The sequence below is a fragment of the Capricornis sumatraensis genome, chromosome 1, assembly GCF_032405125.1.
Source record: "Capricornis sumatraensis isolate serow.1 chromosome 1, serow.2, whole genome shotgun sequence".
NCBI lineage: Eukaryota > Metazoa > Chordata > Mammalia > Artiodactyla > Bovidae > Capricornis > Capricornis sumatraensis.
Window position 1 is genome coordinate 249,608,151 of NC_091069.1, and position 18,967 is coordinate 249,627,117.

The window sequence follows — 18,967 nt, forward strand, 5'->3', positions numbered from 1 at the left end:
TCCAGGAGATGGTAAAGGACAGGGAAGTCTGGTGTGCTGCAGTCCATGGGGTCACAAAGAGTCAGATATAACTGAGCAACTGAAGAACACAGTAAGTGTCTGGGAGGACCAGCAAGAGACATACAGGGTCTGGGCGTCCCGCTCCGCCACTCTTCTAGGACTGAGGAGCCCTGTGTACCAGGTGGTCCAAGCGCAGGAGCCACAGGAAGGCTTCCCGCCCCTTCCTCACTTCTAGTGAAGTTCTCACCATGCTTTTAAAACAGCCTGTTATTTTCTTTCTGACTTAAGAATCAGACTCAAAATGTTTGGACCTCTGGGGATTAGCAGTTTTCAAATGCTACAGTGTTTCTATCACAGTCCTGGTAGTAGGCAGTCAGCTACTGACAGAGGTCAGAGCATATGAAAACACAGCGCTTTCTCAGACCCACGAGGACCTCCATTCAGGGTTGTGGGACCCTCCCTGTACACTGAGAATCAGAGCAGCTTCTTTCAGAGTCTGCATTTCCACAGAGAAGCCATGACCTGCTGCGAGAAGGCCATCTTTCACCTGGGCTCTCAGACCAGCTTCAGGAGTCAAGAAAATGTTGATCTCTCCAGTCGTGAGATGGGAGGAACAGAAATCTAGCTGCCATGGGACTACGTGTAGAACTGACCACCTACTGCAGGTCTGACTCTTTCCAGAAGGGATCATGATAAAAATAACTCACATCTGACGAGCAATTCACCACATACAAAGTGTCTTGACACACATTACTGCCTTTTTTACTTTAAGGAAAATCTCCTTAGGCCAAAGGGGAACCAACACTCTGCTTTCAAGCAACCTGGTGACTCAGAGGTAAAGAATCTGCCTGCCAATGCAGGAGACACAGGAGACTCAGGTTCCATCCCTGAATCGGGAAGATCCCCTGGAGGAGGAAATGGCAACGAGCTCCAGTATTCTTGCCTGGAGAATCTCATGGACAGGGGACCCTGGCAGGCTACAGTCCATGGGGTCACAAAGAGTTGGACATGATTGAGTGAGCACACGCACACGAGCACGCACACACAACCTGCTGAAGAGGGAAGGGGTGCTTCTTCCCCGGCTCAGCAGAGGAGTGGGCTGTGAGAATCCCGCTGCAGAGGAAGAGAACTCCTCAAGGAGCTTTCCTCCTCCTGGAGGGAGGAGAGTGGCCGAGATGAGGGCCATCTGAAGACAGGGGCCAAGCCCAGTGAAAGTCAGAGGGTGTTCAAATCCTAACTCAAAAGCCCCCTCCAGAGTCCCACATGAAATTGTGTGAGGAGACTAACCTCAGAAAGAGCCCCTGCCCCACTAGGCCCAGAGCTCAGCAGCTTAAATTTCTAAGTGGAGAAACAGGGAAGCTTTTCTATGCCTCACATGGAATCAATTTCACAAAAACACCAGAGCCCTAGCTGTGCAGCCTCAGAGCACCCCAGGCTTCCATGAGCCTCAGCACCTTTGTGTATAAAATGTCCCTCTGTGAAGAATACACACAGCACAGTCAGCACAGGCTTCAGTCCAGGGGCTGCCACGCAGTGAGTGTGCGGAGAACAAGCTGTACTCACGTGTGCTCTCCACTCTGTTCACCATGGAAGCACCGTGAGTGTGGGCTAACAGATTAAAAATAAGCCAGTCACATATATTCGACAAAATAGTACACAGAAGGCAATCCTCCACTTCCATGTCTCACAGATGAAAACCCTGCCATGGCGATGCTGAACCTTTAAAGAATGAAATCACTAAAGTCTGTCTTCCTGAGATTTAAGCCCTTTGCATGGCCTTGAAAATTAAACGTGTAAGTTACTTCTTTGGCCGAAGTTTTAAATCATGCGAAGTAAAACACAGCTAACTCCATGAAACACACACACACAACTTTCCCTGAACACTATCTGAAGCCAAAATAATGCTTTTAACCATCCTGATGACATGTTCAGTTCCCAGTTTCACTTATTCTTGATAATAACAGCTACCATTATTAAATGAGTTTGAGCAGGCTCCAGGAGTTGGTGATGGACAGGGAAGCCTGGACTGCAGCACAAGAGTCGGACATGACTGACCGAGTGAACGAAACTGACTGACCATTATGAAAAATGTGTTCAGCAGAACCATTTGAAATTGCTCTTTCTATGCGTCCAAAATGGACAGATTTCTGCTATGTGACCCAGTTCACCCCCAAGCCCAGGCACTGTGTTGGGTGCCCTGTGTCCATGGACAGACTAACTGAAGCCTTGCAGTCACTCCGAAGCAAGAGTCAGTGTCACCATTTTACAGACCAAGAGCGGACACAGAGGCTGGTCAACAAACTCACTCGGGGTCAACAGCTAACAAGTAGGATTTGCACCCCTAATCTACGACTGTACTTCTCCACCATACACGGGGGGCTCTGCTAAATCTTCACATTTTATAAAGAAGAGAAAAGCAGGCACATTGATGCTGGCAGGATACACTTTCAAGCCAGTGCAGATGTCACCTCCCACTATCACACCTTCTTTATATGCCTTCATTCTGCACGTCCAGAAACTTGGAACTGATTTAGGAAATGTTATTGTATTCAACTACAGAAATGGTGAGTCAGAACACTTCGGCTAAAAATACAATACTACTACTCAAACTGGCTTAAGCAACTAATCACACTTATGACATCTTATCAAGTCCAGACTAGAGCTGGATTCACTGGCTCAGGTACATTGTCCAAGACCTCAGTCCGCTCTTCCCCCCACCCTGCCCTCCACTGCCTCACTGTACGGCAAATGCACTCCGCTCATGCTTCAAGGCTCCATGCTTCCTTGCTCACATCCAACAAGGGGAAACCCTCTCCACCCTCCACGGGTCTAGCCCGGCCTCATTAGCTCATGCGTCCACTTCCAAATCAGTGACTGAGGGCCATCCACTGAGTGGACAAGCCCTGAATCCAAAACCAATCACTGACACGGGCCAGGACTGCCATGACTGCCCCAGACCACTAATCCCAACCCCATCCTACACAGTACAGTCACCCGGAAGGTGTGAACCCTCGACACCCAGGCCCACTCCCAACCAGTTACATCACAGCTTCCACAGATAGGGGCCCAAAGCTGACTAGCAGCGACAGGTAGGGTGCACTGAAATTAAACGACGTTTGCTCCTTGGAAGAATAGCTATGACCAAACGACAGCATATTAAAGAGCAGAGCCATTACTTTGTTAACAAAGGTCCATCTAGTCAAAACTGCGGTTTTTCCAGTGGTCATGCATGGATGTGAGAGTTGGATGTGTGTCTGTGTTCTCTTTAGTTAGTAGTTCAGGTGCTCAGTCGTGTCCGACTTTGTGATCCCACAGACTGCAGCACGCCAGGTTTCTCTGTCCATCAGCAACTCCTGGAGCTTGCTCAAACTCATGTCCATCGAGTCGGTGATGCCATCCAACCATCTCATCCTTTGTCATCCCCTTCTCCTCCTGCCTTCAATCTTTCCCAGCATCAGGGTCTCTTCCAAGGAGTCAGTTCTTTGCATCAGGTGGCCAAAGTAAGAGTTTCAGCTTCAGTATCAGTCCTTCCAATGAATATTAAGGACTGATTTCCTTTAGGACTGACTGGTTTGATCTCCTTGCAGTCCAAGGGACTCTCAAGAGTCTTCTCCAACAGCACTGCTAAAAAGCATCAACTCTTCAGTGCTCAGCTTTCTTTATAGTCCAACTCTCACATCCATACATGACTATGGAAAAACCATAGCCTTGACTAGATGGACCTTTGTTGGCCAAGTAATGTCTCTGCTTTTTAATATGCTGAATGGGTTGGTCATAGCTATTCTTCCAAAGAGCAAGAGTCTTTTAATTTCATGGCTGCAGTCACTATCAGCAGTTGGAGCCCAAGAAAATAAAGTCTGTCACTGTTCCCATTGTTTCCCCATCTATTTGCCATGAAGTGATAGGACCAGATGACATGATCTTAGTTTTCTGAATGTCGAGTTTTAAGCCAACTTTTTCACTCTCCTCTTTCACTTTCATCAAGAGGCTCTTTAGATCTTCTTTGCTTTCTGCCATGAAGTTATACTTCATGAAATAAACATGAAGTATATTTCTTCTGGCAGTCTTGATTCCAGCTTGTGCTTCATCCAGCCTGACATTTCACATGATATATTCCACATATAAGTTAAATAATATACAACCTGACGTACTCCTTTCCTGATTTGGAATCAGTCTGTTGTTCCATGTCCAGTTCTAACTGTTACTTCTTGACCTGCATACATATTTCTCAGGAGGCAGGTAAGGTGGTCTGGTATTCCCATTTCTTGAAGAATTTTCCAGTTTGCTGTGATCCTCATGGTCAAAGGCTTTGGTGTAGTCAATAAAGCAAAAGTAGACGTTTTTCTGGAATTCTCCTGCTTTTTCTATGATCCAACGGATGTTGGCAATTTGATCTCTGGTTTCTCTGCCTTTTCTAAATCCAGCTTGAACATCTGGAGTTCTTTTCTTCCCCACAAAAGCCCCTGCCGGAGTTTAGATCTCTTTCCCGACGTCACATGGTCCACGGAAGGGACACGACCTAGGGTGCTGCCTAAGTCGTGCACAGTGTCCAGCATGCACAGACATGACCAGAATCATCACGAGAGACAGGCAGGTGGCTCCTAACTCAGCAGCTGCAGCTCAGCAACTGAGCAGCCTCAGCATTGTGGGGAGCACAGTGGCATGCCCTATAAACCAGGGGTGACCATCTTCGAGGGCTGTGACCTGACCCAGCTGGAAGAATGGCTCTGAAGAATCCTGTGTCCCTCATGCAGCAGAACTGGAGCTCTGCGGGCGCCTCCCCAGGCTAACCAGCTGAGGAGCCGTGCCTTCCACGCTGCCCCTGAATTGCAGTCATGGTGGCTCCTGGTTCTCAGGCCTTCCCCCAGCTCTGAGAGCCAGCTCTGCGAGCCAGCTCTGCTATGTGACAGTCTCCACACCCCAGGCCTCTGCTTCATCACTCCTCTAAGAACGACTCCCACACCTATGCCTCTGGCCCATTACGTGAGCCCCAAGTTTCTCATCTCCAATGACTACTTGAATAGGTTCCTTCAGACTGTACTTTTACTGTTACTTCAAACTGAGCATACCCCACACCAAACTCATACATATATATATATATACATAATTTTATTTGTTTAGTTTTGGCGTGCTGGTCTCTGTTGCTGCACAGGCCTTCCCTGATTTCGGAAAGCAGAGGGCTCTTCTCTAGCTGCGCTGTGCAGGCTTCTCATTGCAGTGGCTTCTCGTGTCACACCGCATGGGCTCTAGGGCACGCAGCTTCTGTAGCTGCAGCTGCTGGAGTCTTAGAGCACAGGTTCAAATGCAGTGCATGGGATTAGCTGCTTCGTGGCATGTGGGATCTTCCCAGACCAGGGATCGAATCCACGTCTCCTGCATTGGCAGGTGGATTCTTCACCACTGAGCCACCAGGAAAGTCCCCAAAGCTAATCTTTCTATATCAACTATCTTCCCTGTCTAAATTGTGACCATGAATTAATTATACTTACACTTTGATCACAGACTACAGTAATTTTCAACTGTTCGCAGCTTGTTGGATTTGACCCAGGTAAGCTAAATGTTTTCTGACATCCTTCAAGATATAAAGTAGTCATCTGATCACTCATTTCCATCAACAACTGAAAATCAAACATTTAAACTATGTTTCCTATTAAAATCGTTGTGTAAGGTCTGATTAATCAAAGAGAACAGACTCCCTGATCTCCTGTGGAAAGGTTGACTTATTTGTCCTACTGGACCTTCTGAAGACCAAGTGTCAAGTCAATAATGTTTGAGAGATTTTTATTGCTTTTTCTTTTTAAGATAAATACCACATCCACTGCACTAACAGTTTAAACACTGTGTTAATGCAAAGCATTAGGAGAAATATTTAACCAACATAATAAAACATTTATATAGAAAATATTTGTAAATAAAGACCTTAAATATTTTGCTTTTTGATCACATGTTATCGTCACAGTTCGTGTAATAAAGATGTAGCTTACTAGAATCATGACTCTTGCAAGGCCATCTATTGGGCTGATAGGAATGTTGAAAATATGTAACTTAACTTTCACCAGCACCCAAACTCTCAGCCTTTCTCTGTGCATATAATCCAAATATATATTCCCAAATGCCAAGTATTCTCTGTGATATAACCAAATTACAGACAGAGCTTTGCATCTTTGTGAGAAGATGGACCACTGCATGCTAGCTGAAGGGCTTCCTTCATTGGCTGGAGATGTATCTTTGAGCACGTCCTGTGGACTACAGGTGCCTGGGGTTATCAGTGAGCCAAACAGGACTGCTGACCTCTTAGAGCTCTCATTCCCGTGTGGTAGACAGTCAACAACAAGTGGACCAACCAGGGGACGACAAAGAATATCAGAAGGTGGCTGGTGCTCAAAAAAGGAGAACATGAAACCACAGTGAGGAGATAGGCAGAACAAAGGTACACTGCTCTCACTGAAGGGAAAACGATGCTTATACTAACTCCAGAAAACAAGAGATGCTCCTCACAGAAGATGTTGGAGTAACTCAAAATTTGAGAACAAGGTAAAGAGCCCAGCCTTGGGAAGGGCAGAGTGAAGTCAACTGCAAACTGGAGGACTCCTTCCTGCATCCCTGTGTCAGCACTCTGAGCTGGCTGCCACGACCAACAGCACAGATATACTGCCCTAGGCGGCCAGGCAGGTAGCCACAGGGCAGCCCTGGTCACACCTCATAGATCCAGGGCCCAGACTGGGAAAAATACTCTTTTTTAGCAGCTCCAGCTAGAACATACCTAGCAGATGACTCTGGTCTGGTTCAAGTCGCATGCCCATCACTACAGTCATCACTGAGGCACTGCTAGGCCCCACACCAACCAGAAAGTGAGAGTAAAAGTCACCCAGTCAGGTCCAACTCTTTGCAACCCCATGGAATTTTCCATTCCATGGAATTTTCCAGGCCAGAATACTGGAGTGGGTAGCCCTTCCCTTCTCCAGGGGATCTTCCCAACCCAGGGATTGAACCCAGGTCTCCCGCATTGCAGGCAGATTCTTTACCAGCTGAGCCACAAGAGAAGTCCAAGAATACCGGAGTGGGTAGCCTATCCCTTCTCCAGCAGATCTTCCCAACCCAGGAACTGAACCAGGGTCTCCTGCATTTCAGGCAGATTCTTTACCAACTGACACTAACCAGGGGTCCAGGTAAAAGGCCCACTCCAGGGAAGAAGGCAGGAAGAACATGCTGAGCAGACACAAGCAACAGCACTACAGAAACTGAGTCAAGGCTAGTGCTCCTAGCCCGAGCATGCCATGAGCTTCACTGAACTATGGTCCAAGAAGATATCCCATACGGTTCTGATCATATGAAATTGAGATCTGCTTCAAAACCCAGAAAATGATCACTTTCATAAATTTCCCACATGTGTCTGAAACAAGCCAATAGCTGGAGTCTTCTATGCATTTGGGGCGGGGGAGGGGGCAGACTGACTGTGCTTTTCAAACCATTCACATCCTTACTGGGTGTTTGTGCTTTTCTAGCTATCAAGCATGGAGTGGAGTGGGATAAAACCCCCCTGATCGTGGGTTTGTGAATCCCTTCTCATGAGTACCTCTGGGAGCCCCGCCAGGCTCCTCACTGACGGTGGGAATGGGCTCTGCTTCCTGTCCCAGGCCCCGAGAGGACACAGGAACTAAAGGTCATCTGGATAGATGCCCTCAGAGTTAGCTTGGGTCCCCAGTAGCCTCTCCACCATCAGCTTTCATTCAGCTTTTGTGCTCTGGGTATAATTACTATTTTTCTAGCTCAGAGGAGGAGTTTAAAATGTTTTTGTTTTAACACCTCACCCAACATTTTGGCTGTTTTCAGTGAGGAGAGTTGTCCAGGACCTATTCCATCACCCCCCTGCCTCCTAATCCATGGCCTGCGAGGATGGACTATGGGGAGATCTGCGGGAGGTGACTGAAGGCCTCTAAACAAAAGACAGTGGAGGCTCAAAACCACGTGGAAGTGGTGGACTGTGGTCAGACTATGGATGTATTCTGAAAGTAGGGCCATCAGGATTTCCTAACAGATTGCACGTGGGTGTCAGAGAAAAAGGAGACAAAAACTACTCCACGTCTTTACAGGCTGGAGAAACTAGAAACAGTCATCAACTGAAGCTGGAAGGCCATGGTAGAGGTTGGTGGGGAAAGGTTGGGAATTTAGTTAGCTGAGTGGAGATGTCAAATAAACAGTTGGATAAGTGAGCCTGGCGTCGGGGAGAGAGTCTGGACTAAAGATACAAACTGGGCAGAACTATCAACGTTTACTATCACTTAGATAAACCAAATATGTGCAGGACAGGAGTCCTACACGCTTATTCAACACTGTCAACAAGAGCAGAAAAAAGCAGCATGGAAAGCTAAAGGTGAGGCCTTCACGCCAGTGCACATTAACGGTTACAGATCATACGCCCATCAGCCCCACTCGCTCTGGCCCATCAGCTAAGTGCTAGAGTCCAAGCCAGCTCTGCGGCTTAAGAGGAATGTGAAGAATCTGCAGAAAGCCTGGGAAAAAGCCAGCCACATAGCTGAATAAAGGGAAGGAAAGTGCAACCCAGCAAAGGTTAAAGGAAATGAGATTATTTAGTCAGGGATGATAAATAGCAACTGTCTTGTACCCTGGATCAAAGAAGTCCGGAAACTTGAAAGCAACTTGCTACCTTTAGGTCAAACAAACCGAAAGGCAGTGTGCTTTCACCACGGCATAAAAGATTTAGATTAAAAGTAAAAAGGGAAACACCTATTTAACACCTATTTAAATACCTACTGTATCAGGTGTTGGCTTGGGCACTACTGTGTTTTAATACACACTGAGACCCTTGAGGCAGATCAGAAAAGGGAGATCCTAAAAGGTAAGTTCCCAAGTAGAAGAGCTGTCATTTCCCCCAGGTTTAAGGAATCCTAAAATCCATGTTCCTTAAAACATATCAAATTTCCTAACATGAAAACTGATAAATGTAGGAACTATTTACTGGAAGAAGTAATTAAATCTTTTTCTTTGACAAATTAGGAGAGATTCTTATTTTCTAGTACAATATCATACAGCAGATCTACCTAGAAGCAAAGCGGCAGAAAAAGACAGTTTTAAAATTCTTAGTCCTGAGCAGTTATGACAGTCTAGAGTTATGAAAACAGCCACACCACTACAACCAACACTGAGGACATACTGCTTCTCAGACGATATTTCTGTTTTCTCATTCTGTAATAAAATATATATTCATCTTCCTAAAATACACACCAAATTCTGTAACAAATTTCAACTTTTAAGTGGAAGCAATTTTCAACATAATTCAGGGGACAAACATCCTGGGCTTGACAGACCTTGTTTTCAATCTGCCTGCGGTAACAAATACCTCTAAGGACATCAAGAAGATGACCTTTCAGAAGACTGATTAGGCTTGGGCTGTACTCACTGTGTCAAAAGTACCATTACTGTTATCATGAACAAGGAAGCTTGCCAGCGGAGACAAGAGACATTAAGGCATCTTTGCCCCATCCCCCACTGCATGGGACCCGCAGTTCAAGCAGGAACAAGCCACCCTGGTCAAAGAATGCCACCTCTGGTGAGTGTCTGGAACTGACAGACATTGTTGGGTTGCTGGCTACCTTTTTCACTTCAGTCGCTCAGTTGTGTCCGACTCTCTGCGACCCCATGAACTGCAGCACGCCAGGCCTCCCTGTCCATCACCAACTCCTGGAGTTCAGTCAGACTCATGTCCATTGAGTCAGTGATGCCATCCAGCCATCTCATCCTCTGTCGTCCCCTTCTCCTCCTGCCCCCAATCCCTCACAGCGTCAGAGTCTTTTCCAATGAGTCAACTCTTCGCACGAGGTGGCCAAAGTACTGGAGTTTCAGCCTTTGCATCATTCCTTCCAAAGAAATCCCAGGGTTGATCTCCTTCAGAATGGACTGGTTGGATCTCCTTGCAGTCCAAGGGACTCTCAAGAGTCTTCTCCAACACCACAGATCAAAAACATCAATTCTTCGGCGCTCAGCTTTCTTCACAGTCCAACTCTCACATCCATATATGACCACAGGAAAAACCATAGCCTTGACTGAGACAGACCCTAGTCGGCAAGTAATGTCTCTGCTTTTGAATATGCTATCTAGGTTGGTCATAACTTTCCTTCCAAGGAGTAAGCATCTTTTAATTTCATGGCTGCAATCACAATCTACAGTGATTTTGGAGCCCCAAAAAATAAAGTCTGATACTGTTTCCACTGTTTCCCTATCTGTTTCCCATGAAGTGATGGGACCAGATGCCATGATCTCCATTTTCTGAATGTTGAGCTTCAAGCCAACTTTTTCGCTCTCCTCTTTCACTTTCATCAAGAGGCTTTTTAGTTCCTCTTCACTTTCTGCCATAAGGGTGGTGTCATCTGCATATCTGAGGTTATTGATATTTCTCCCAGCAATCTTGATTCCAGCTTGTGTTTCTTCCAGTCCAGTGTTTCTCACGATGTACTCTGCATATAAGTTAAATAAGCAGGGTGACAATATACAGCCTTGACGTACTCCTTTTTCCTATTTGGAACCAGTCTATTGTTCCATGTCCAGTTCTAACTGTTGCTTCCTGACCTGCATACAGATTTCTCAAGAGGCAGGTCAGGTGGTCTGGTATTCCCATCTCTTTCAGAATTTTCCACAGTTTATTGTCATCCATACAGTCAAAGGCTTTGGCATAGTCAATCAAGCAGAAATAGATGTTTTTCTGGAACTCTCTTGCTTTTTCCATGATCCAGTGGATGTTGGCAATTTGATCTCTGGTTCCTCTGCCTTTTCTAAAACCAGCTTGAACATCTGGAAGTTCACAGTTCATGCATTACTGAAGCCTGGCTTGGAGAATTTTGAGCATTACTTTACTAGCATGTGAGATGATTGCAAGTGTGCAATAGTTTGAGCATTCTTTGGCATTGCCTTTCTTTGGAATTGGAATGAAAACTGACCTTTTCCAGCCCTGTGGCCACTGCTGAGTTGTCCAAATTTGCTGACATATTGAATGCAGCACTTTCACAGCATCATTTTTCAGGATTTGAAATAGCTCAACTGGAATTCCATCACCTCCACTAGCTTTGTTCATAGTGATGCTTTCTAAGGCCCCCTTGACTTCACATTCCAGGATGTCTGGCTCTAGATGAGTGATCACATCATCATGATTATCTGGGTTGTGAAGATCTTTTTTGTACAGTTCTTCTGTGTATTCTTGCCACCTCTTCTTAACATCTTCTGCTTCTGTTAGGTCCATACCATTTCTGTCCTTTATCGAGCCCATCTTTGTATGAAATGTTCCCTTGGTATCTCTAATTTTCTTGAAGAGATCTCTAGTCTTTCCCATTCTGTTCTTTTCCTCTATTTCTTTGCATTGATCGCTGAAGAAGGCTTTCTTATCTCTTCTTGCTATTCTCTGGAACTCTGCATTCAGATGCTTATATCTTTCCTTTCCTCCTTTGTTTTTTGCCTCTCTTCTTTTCATAGCTATTTGTAAGGCCTCCCCAGACAACCATTTTGCTTTTCTGCATTTCTTTTCCATGGGCATGGTCTTGATCCCTGTCTCCTGTACAATGTCACGAACCTCAGTCCATAGTTCATCAGGCACTCTATCTATCAGATCTAGGCCCTTAAATCTATTTCTCACTTCCACTGTATAATCATAAGGGATTTGATTTAGGTCATACCTGAATGGTCTAGCGGTTTTCCCTACTTTCTTCAATTTAAGTCTGAATTTGGTAATAAGGAGTTCATGATCTGAGCCACAGTCAGCTCCTGGTCTTGTTTTTGCTGACTGTATAGAGCTTCTCCATCTTTGGCTGCAAAGAATATAATCAATCTGATTTCGGTGTTGACCATCTGGTGATGTCCATGTGTAGAGTCTTCTCTTGTGTTGTTGGAAGAGGGTGTTTGCTATGACCAGTGCATTTTCTTGGCAAAACTCTATTAGTCTTTGCCCTGCTTCATTCCGCATTCCAAGGCCAAATTTGCCTGTTACTCCAGGTGTTTCTTGACTTCCTACTTTTGCATTCCAGTCCCCTATAATGAAAAGGACATCTTTTTTGGGTGTTAGTTCTAAAAGGTCTTGTAGGTCTTCATAGAACCGCTCAATTTCAGCTTCTTCAGCCTTACTGGTTGGGGCATAGCCTTGGATTACTGTGATATTGAATGGTTTGCCTTGGAAACGAACAGAGATCATTCTGTCGTTTTTGAGATTGCATCCAATTACTGCATTTCGGACTCTGTTGACCATGATGGCTACTCCATTTGTTCTAAGGGATTCTTGCCCACAGTAGTAGATATAATGGTCATCTGAGTTAAATTTACCCATTCCAGTCCATTTCAGTTCACTGATTCCTAGAATGTCGACATTCACTCTTGCCATCTCTTGTGTGACCACTTCCAATTTGCCTTGATTCATGGACCTGACATTCCAGGTTCCTATGCAATATTGCTACCTCTTAGAGTAGCCTAAATGAAAACAAAACTCAGAAGGACCTTCACTTGGCCCTGGAACATTTCTGGAGCACCACAGGTAGAAAAGACCTTTCTATAGAACAACTGGCAGAAGGTGCTGGAAGATCACTGGCTGCAAGCGAGCTTAAATAGAGAGGGTTTGTGGTTTTGGGACATCATCTCTAAGGCCGAGCCACACCAGATCTAGAGACAAGGGAAGGTGACAGGTCACTTGGAACTAAGTGTCCATCTTAGAGGCACTTCCTGCAGGGCAGAGGTCAGCAGAGTGGCTGAGAGACAGGGCCTGGAGCTCAGCTGCCCAGACTCCCACCCAGGTATGACCTTGAGGAAGTCACTTCACCCCTGCATGCTTCACTTTCCCTATATACAAAACATAAATGATCATATTTACCTAATAAGAGTACTGAGAGAACTAGATCTGTGAACACATATAAAGCACTTAAGCAGTGACTGGCACTCAAAGGGCACAAGGAACTTATCTAATTATCCTCGCCGTTTTCCCACCCCACCTCCAGCTGGGACCCTCTGCCTGCATGTGGCCCACACTAACCAGCCTCGACAGTGACACCCCTTCCCCTCCAAGTCCAAGGCCAACCTCTGAGTCTATGGGTTCCTTGGTTCATAATCTCAAGGGAAAAAAAGCTGTCTGGTGAGGTTTCTAGTCCGCATGGGCATGAGTCATCCTGCACTATAAACATGGCCCCCTCCCCCGCCCACCTCCTTCCAGCTCTGGAAGGTGTGGGGCTTCACCTGACTGGCAGTTTGCGAAGCAGCACACTGCAGTCTACCAGACGCTGGTAGGAGACACAGACACCAGTGTCCAAGACCAAGAACAGTGCTCCTCCACAGCAACAGCCACATCCAGGGGGTCAGCACGGTCCAGCGAGACTCAGTTCCACAGGGTCAGCCACACACCAAGGGCCGCACGCTCAAGGAAGCCACATCTTTCACAGGGGGAGTAGCCCTGCCAGAGCGCCCCCTAGAGGGAAGCATGACCCGTCCCACGTGAGCGTCAACAAGCCCACCCTTCCTTCCGTCCTCATGGTGCTCACGGCACATGTAGCCAGAAAAAAGGTCAGATCCTCTACTATCCCAGAGGTATCTAAATAGACGGATGTGTATACACTATTTCACTGATTGCAAGACTCAGTATTGCTAAAATGTCAGGTCTCCCCAAGATGAGCTGTCGATTCAACACAATCCTAACAAAAATACCAACAAGATTTTTTTTTAGAAAGTGACAAGCTGATCCTCAAACTCGTATGGAAATGCAAAGGACTTTAGAAACAGTCAAGACAACTTTGAGAAATAAGAAGAAAGTTGGAGGAGTTACATCACCTGACTTAGAGATTTCTTCTAAAGTATGGTATTGGCATCATGATACAAAAATGGGTCCACAAAACAGAATAATAGAGCCCGAAACTACACCCTCTCATAGAAGGTCATCAGATTTTCAGCAAAGGTCCAAACACAGCTCTGCTGAGCAGGGAAAATCTTCCAGACAAATGGAGACGGGTCAGCTAGGTGGTGGCTTCATGCAAAATAGAACACACACAACTTGGAGTCCTAGCTCTCAATACATATTAATTCAAATTTATCACAGACCTAAATGTGAAATGGAGAAATGCAAAAAGATAGAAGAAAACATTTTAAAAATCCATGTGGCCTTCAGTTAGGCAAAAATTTCTATACCAAGAGCATGATTCATAGAAGAAAAAGAACAATAAATTAAACATCACCAAAGTTAATAACTTCTGTTCTTTAAAGATGCTATTAAGAGCATGAAAAGGCAAGCAACAGACTGGGAGAAATTATCTGCAAACTAGATATGTGACAAAGGATTTGTATGCAGAATATGCAAAGAATCTCAGTGTTCAATTGAAACAACCTGATTTTCTTTTAATGGGCAAAAAGTGTGAACAGACATTTAATCAGAGAAGATATCAGGATGGGCAAATAAACACAGGAAGAGATGCTCAACATCATTAGTCATAACATAAATGCAAATTAGTAATAACTAAATACAAATTAGTAATAACACAAATGTAGTGATCTACAGTCATGAAATTAAAAGACGCTTGCTCCTTGGAAGAAAAGCTATGACCAACCTAGTCAGCATATTAAAAAGCAGAGACATTACTTTGCCGACAAAGGTCTGTCTAGTCAAAGCTATGGTTTTTTTCAGTAGTCACATATGGATGTGAGAGGTGAACCATAAAGAAGGCTGAGTGCTGAAAAATTGATGCTTTTGAACTGCGGTGTTGGAGAAGACTCTTGAGAGTCCCTTGGACTTCAAGGAGATCAAACCAGTCCATCCTAAAGAAAATCAGTCCTGAATATTCATTGGAAGGACTGATGCTGAAGCTGAAACTCTAATATTTTGGCCACCTGATGCGAAGAACTGACTCCTTGGAAAAGACCCTGATGCTGGGGAAGACTGAAGGCAGGAGGAGAAGGGAACAACAGAGGATGATGGTTAGATGGCATCACCAACTCGATGGACATGAGTTGAGCAAGGTCTGGGAGTTGGTGATGGACAGGGAAGCCTGGTGTGCTGCAGTCCATGGGGTGGCAAAGAGTCAGACACGACTGAGCGACTTAACTGAGACTGAGTGAGGTCTGTCACCCACCACTTCCCCACCCCCAGAACATCTACAGTTAAGCAGAACGAGCACAGAGAGCACTGACAAAGACGCACAGCCAGCGCTAGCCCTCTGCTGGGGCAGAGGAGGGGCGGGGGAGTGTGTGCAAACAGCGCCGCCGCTGCGCAGTGACAGCTGGGCGACTTCATTAAAACGGGCGTGCAGGCCAGACGCTGTCCTTCTAGGTATGTGCCCAGGAGAAATGGAAGCCTATGTCCATGCAGAGAGAGACATGCAAGGTGCTCACGGCAGCTTTGCTCATAATAAGCCCAACCTGGGGACAGCCCACAGCTGAATAAATAAAGCAACTGCACTTTATCCACATAACAGGATACTTACTATTCAGCAATAAAAAGGAATCAACTACTAACACACAAAACATAGATGGATTTCTCAAAATAATTATGCTGAGTGAAAAAGAGGCAAAAAAGAACGCAAAATGCATGGTTCCATTTATATAAACCTGGAGAAATTAAAACTAACCTGTAACACAGAGAGAAAGTGAGTGATTTTCTAAGAAGAGGAACACAGGGGTGGGAAAGAGAGCTCCAAGGGGCAAGGGTACCTTTCAGGAGTGACAGTGATGCTCGTTACCTTGATTGTGATGATGCTTTCACCATGTATAACTTACGTCAAAACTTACCAACTGTTTGCCTTAAACGGGTATAGTCTATTGCATGTCAATTATACCTCAAAAAGTGTTACCAAAAAATAAGCATTTACTACCAGCTGAAGCTCAAAAATAGAGACTGATCTGAATTACAAAAAAAAAGGGAAGTTAACTATTTTGAACACTTGAATGAAATATGTTTCTACTAAAAATATATTAAAAATTATGCTGAACAGATGGGGACAAAATTTTAGGTTCAATTGGAGGTAAGGGAGAAGAGGAGAAAGAGTCAATAAATTTTTTATTCCGAAGAATATAAAAAACATTATACATACACACACATATTGATATGTATGTGTGTACATATACATGTATATATACATATCGATGTGCATGTGTGCATACATACGTGTATATATAGGGTATACATGTATATATACATATCGATGTGCATATGTGCATACATACGTGTATATATAGGGTATACATGTATATATACATATCGATGTGCATGTGTGCATACATACGTGCATATATAGGGGGGTGTGTGAGTGTGTGTACATGGACCTCCAGCACTGCAGTCTCTCAGACTTTACCCCCGCACCACTGCTTCATGACGGGATTTCTCTACGCCTGGTGTTCAGGGCCACAGACAACACACACGGTGCTGTATCCTTCACAAAGAAAAGAACAGGTTACTGCCACTTACTAGCTGTTTTGTTAGGTAATTTTTCTCTGTATCACAGAATCACAACTAAATTGAAAGCAATACTTCAGAAACAGAACTAGAAATAACTGAGCACACCAGGGAGATTTCTGTAATCTAAAATCTGTTTCTTAAAATACTGGTAACACCTTGGGATAATCCACTCTCACGTCTAATACTTTACCACTCCCTCCAGCCACAGAGGGACAGGTACACCAGCTGCACGAGGAACCTACAGGGGGACCCCTCCTTACCACTCAGAAGCCACCACAGCAAAGGGATGAATCCTGGGCTCTCACTAATGTACTTCAAGCCTTTCAGATTGATGCTCACGTTGTACAGGGACATCAGCATTAACCTGAAATGTAAAAGAGAATGGCGTTGAAATGCTGGACCCCCCACCACAGTTTCACCCTAAATGAATCTCCTGGTTCACAGGATCCTAACACATTTAGGGGAGCCCCTACACTTGAGATATCCAATGCTTCAATCTGGAAGACAGGCATAGTAAGTAGAAGGTATGCGAAATAATACTTGTCTCTGTGAGGCTTCCTGAAAGGGGGTAACAATAATGCCATGTAATCCCACCTTTTATGAACTTACATAATTAAGAGACACAAATGAGGGCACAGGAAACCTCAAAGCCTTATTTACCTTTTATTAACCTTTTATTACCAATACTGCATTTATATACAGGCAACCCTCAATTCATAAGTATACTCTACTCTAAAGGTTCAATTCACTGTTTAAAATTTAATCCTACCTTTCAATGAATGTTACCCATGAAGTCTGGGTGGCCAGGTCAGGCCATTCAACCCTGTTTAATCTACCATATAAGGATGAAGAAAGCCACAATCCAACCATCGCTAACAACCAACAATCCTACTGACCTGGAGTTAAACAGGGTTTTACAAGTGGTCTTGGGAAAGGACCACAGCTAGTAATACAGAGTTAAATAAAAACTGAAAAGCTATAGGGTTGACTTCTGACAATACTGCAGAATAGAGAGAACCCCAAAACTTCATATTGCAAAGTAACAGAAAAGGCTATTTTGCAAACTCTTGAAAATAAATGGGCTTGCAAGAAATGATGGGAGACCATCTCTTACCAGGAACTGAGTGAGAGCTCAAATTCAGAAAGGTAAGGCCTAAAGACGGCTGATTCCAGAGACATGGGGCGTCAGTGTCAGCACCTTTGTGCAGAGGGACAGAAAGAAGAGCCTCTGACCAACTTGAGACAGGGCTTCAGAGCATAGGCCCCTTCATGAAGCCAGAAGAATGTAAACTGCCAAGTTTGGCTTGAATGCACACTTTCTGTGTGGCCTGAAAATCCACAGGTTGATAAGAAAGTAGACCTGGGAGAGGAGCTGTTTCAGCCTCTTAAAGCAAAGGGCCCTCGACTGGGTCACCAAAGAATTCCCACAAACACAGTGTAACAACTGTAAGTTCCTAATAAAAGTCACAAAACACGTGAACAATAATAAGTCCTTAAAGTAACAGTACAAAGAACCAGTGACAGCCATAATTTAAAAAAAAAAATTCTCAGATACTACAAGTATCAATTGCCAAACAGAAAATAGCTGTGTTTAATAGGTTTAACTAATTCAAAAAGAAATTTAAAACGAGATCAAGGAGTTACTGGGGATTATAAACAACAAAGACAGCTCAAAAGAGAACCAAGCAAAACATAGAAGAAAGAAAACTTTAATAATCAAACTGTAAAACTCAAGGGTAACTGACACATGGGAAAGGAAAAATACTAAACAGAAAAGAAAGCTAAAGAAATGACAGCAAACAGAACGAAGCTGGGAAAGAGGAAGCCCAGAAAGGCAGGTTCCAGGACAAGGGGAACACTAAGGCTCAAGTGCAGATTCTGCCCAGGCTGCAGCCAGCTCTGAACCGCCCACTGCACAAGGCAGACAGTAAGGAGGCCGGTGGAGAATAAGAAGAAAACCACAGATGGAGGCACAGATCTAGCTGCTGACTGCCTTTGGGGAGCCGGAGTTGAGAAGTCAGGTGGAGTTAACTAGCTAGTTAGGACAAACATCAGTTCTCTTCAAAAAAAGGAATCAGAGCCCACAGCCTGCCTCCCGAAGTGTCTGGAGTGTGTACAACTGAACATTTAACCCACAGGCCAGCAGACGAAGAGAGCGAGGCATGTGTTTTGGATGCAAATTTATGGGGTGCCAAAAAAGCTTACTAATCAAAGTTTTAAAAATATATTGTAATGTAACTTTTAAAAGTTAAAACTACTGCAAAAATTCCATAATAAGCAATATATCAAAATTTTAAATCAAGATAAGATCAGTGACAGTACTGTGCCAAGACCTAATGGAGCCTAAGGCAAAAGGAGAATCAGGGATTGCGATCGGCCCATTAAGAAGGGATTAATTACATAAATTATGGCATATGCATACATGCATGCCATGGAAATGTGTATTACAGTTTCCTGTTAAAATAGCTGGCTTCCCCACTCAACTTGGCTTGTCGAAAGCAAGCTTCATGGCTGATGGGTCTTTATAGATACACAGGCTGG

The 18,967-nt window shown here is 44.6% G+C and overlaps 1 protein-coding gene across 2 annotated transcripts in view; it reads right to left on the reverse strand.

Moving 5' to 3' along the window:
* Window positions 1-18,967, reverse strand: part of HSF2BP (heat shock transcription factor 2 binding protein) — an 85,034-nt gene that overhangs the window by 16,944 nt on the left and 49,123 nt on the right. The window contains exons 8-9 of one of the 2 annotated variants that reach the window (XM_068981059.1): window positions 16,687-16,790; window positions 16,274-16,400 (exon numbers count right to left, since the gene is read on the reverse strand). In XM_068981059.1, coding sequence (XP_068837160.1) covers window positions 16,354-16,400; window positions 16,687-16,790 — 151 coding nt within the window. In that variant the 3' untranslated portion in view covers window positions 16,274-16,353. Of the gene's footprint in view, window positions 1-16,273; window positions 16,401-16,686; window positions 16,791-18,967 lie in introns of those variants that run through there. The other variant, XM_068981051.1, reaches the window with a different exon arrangement.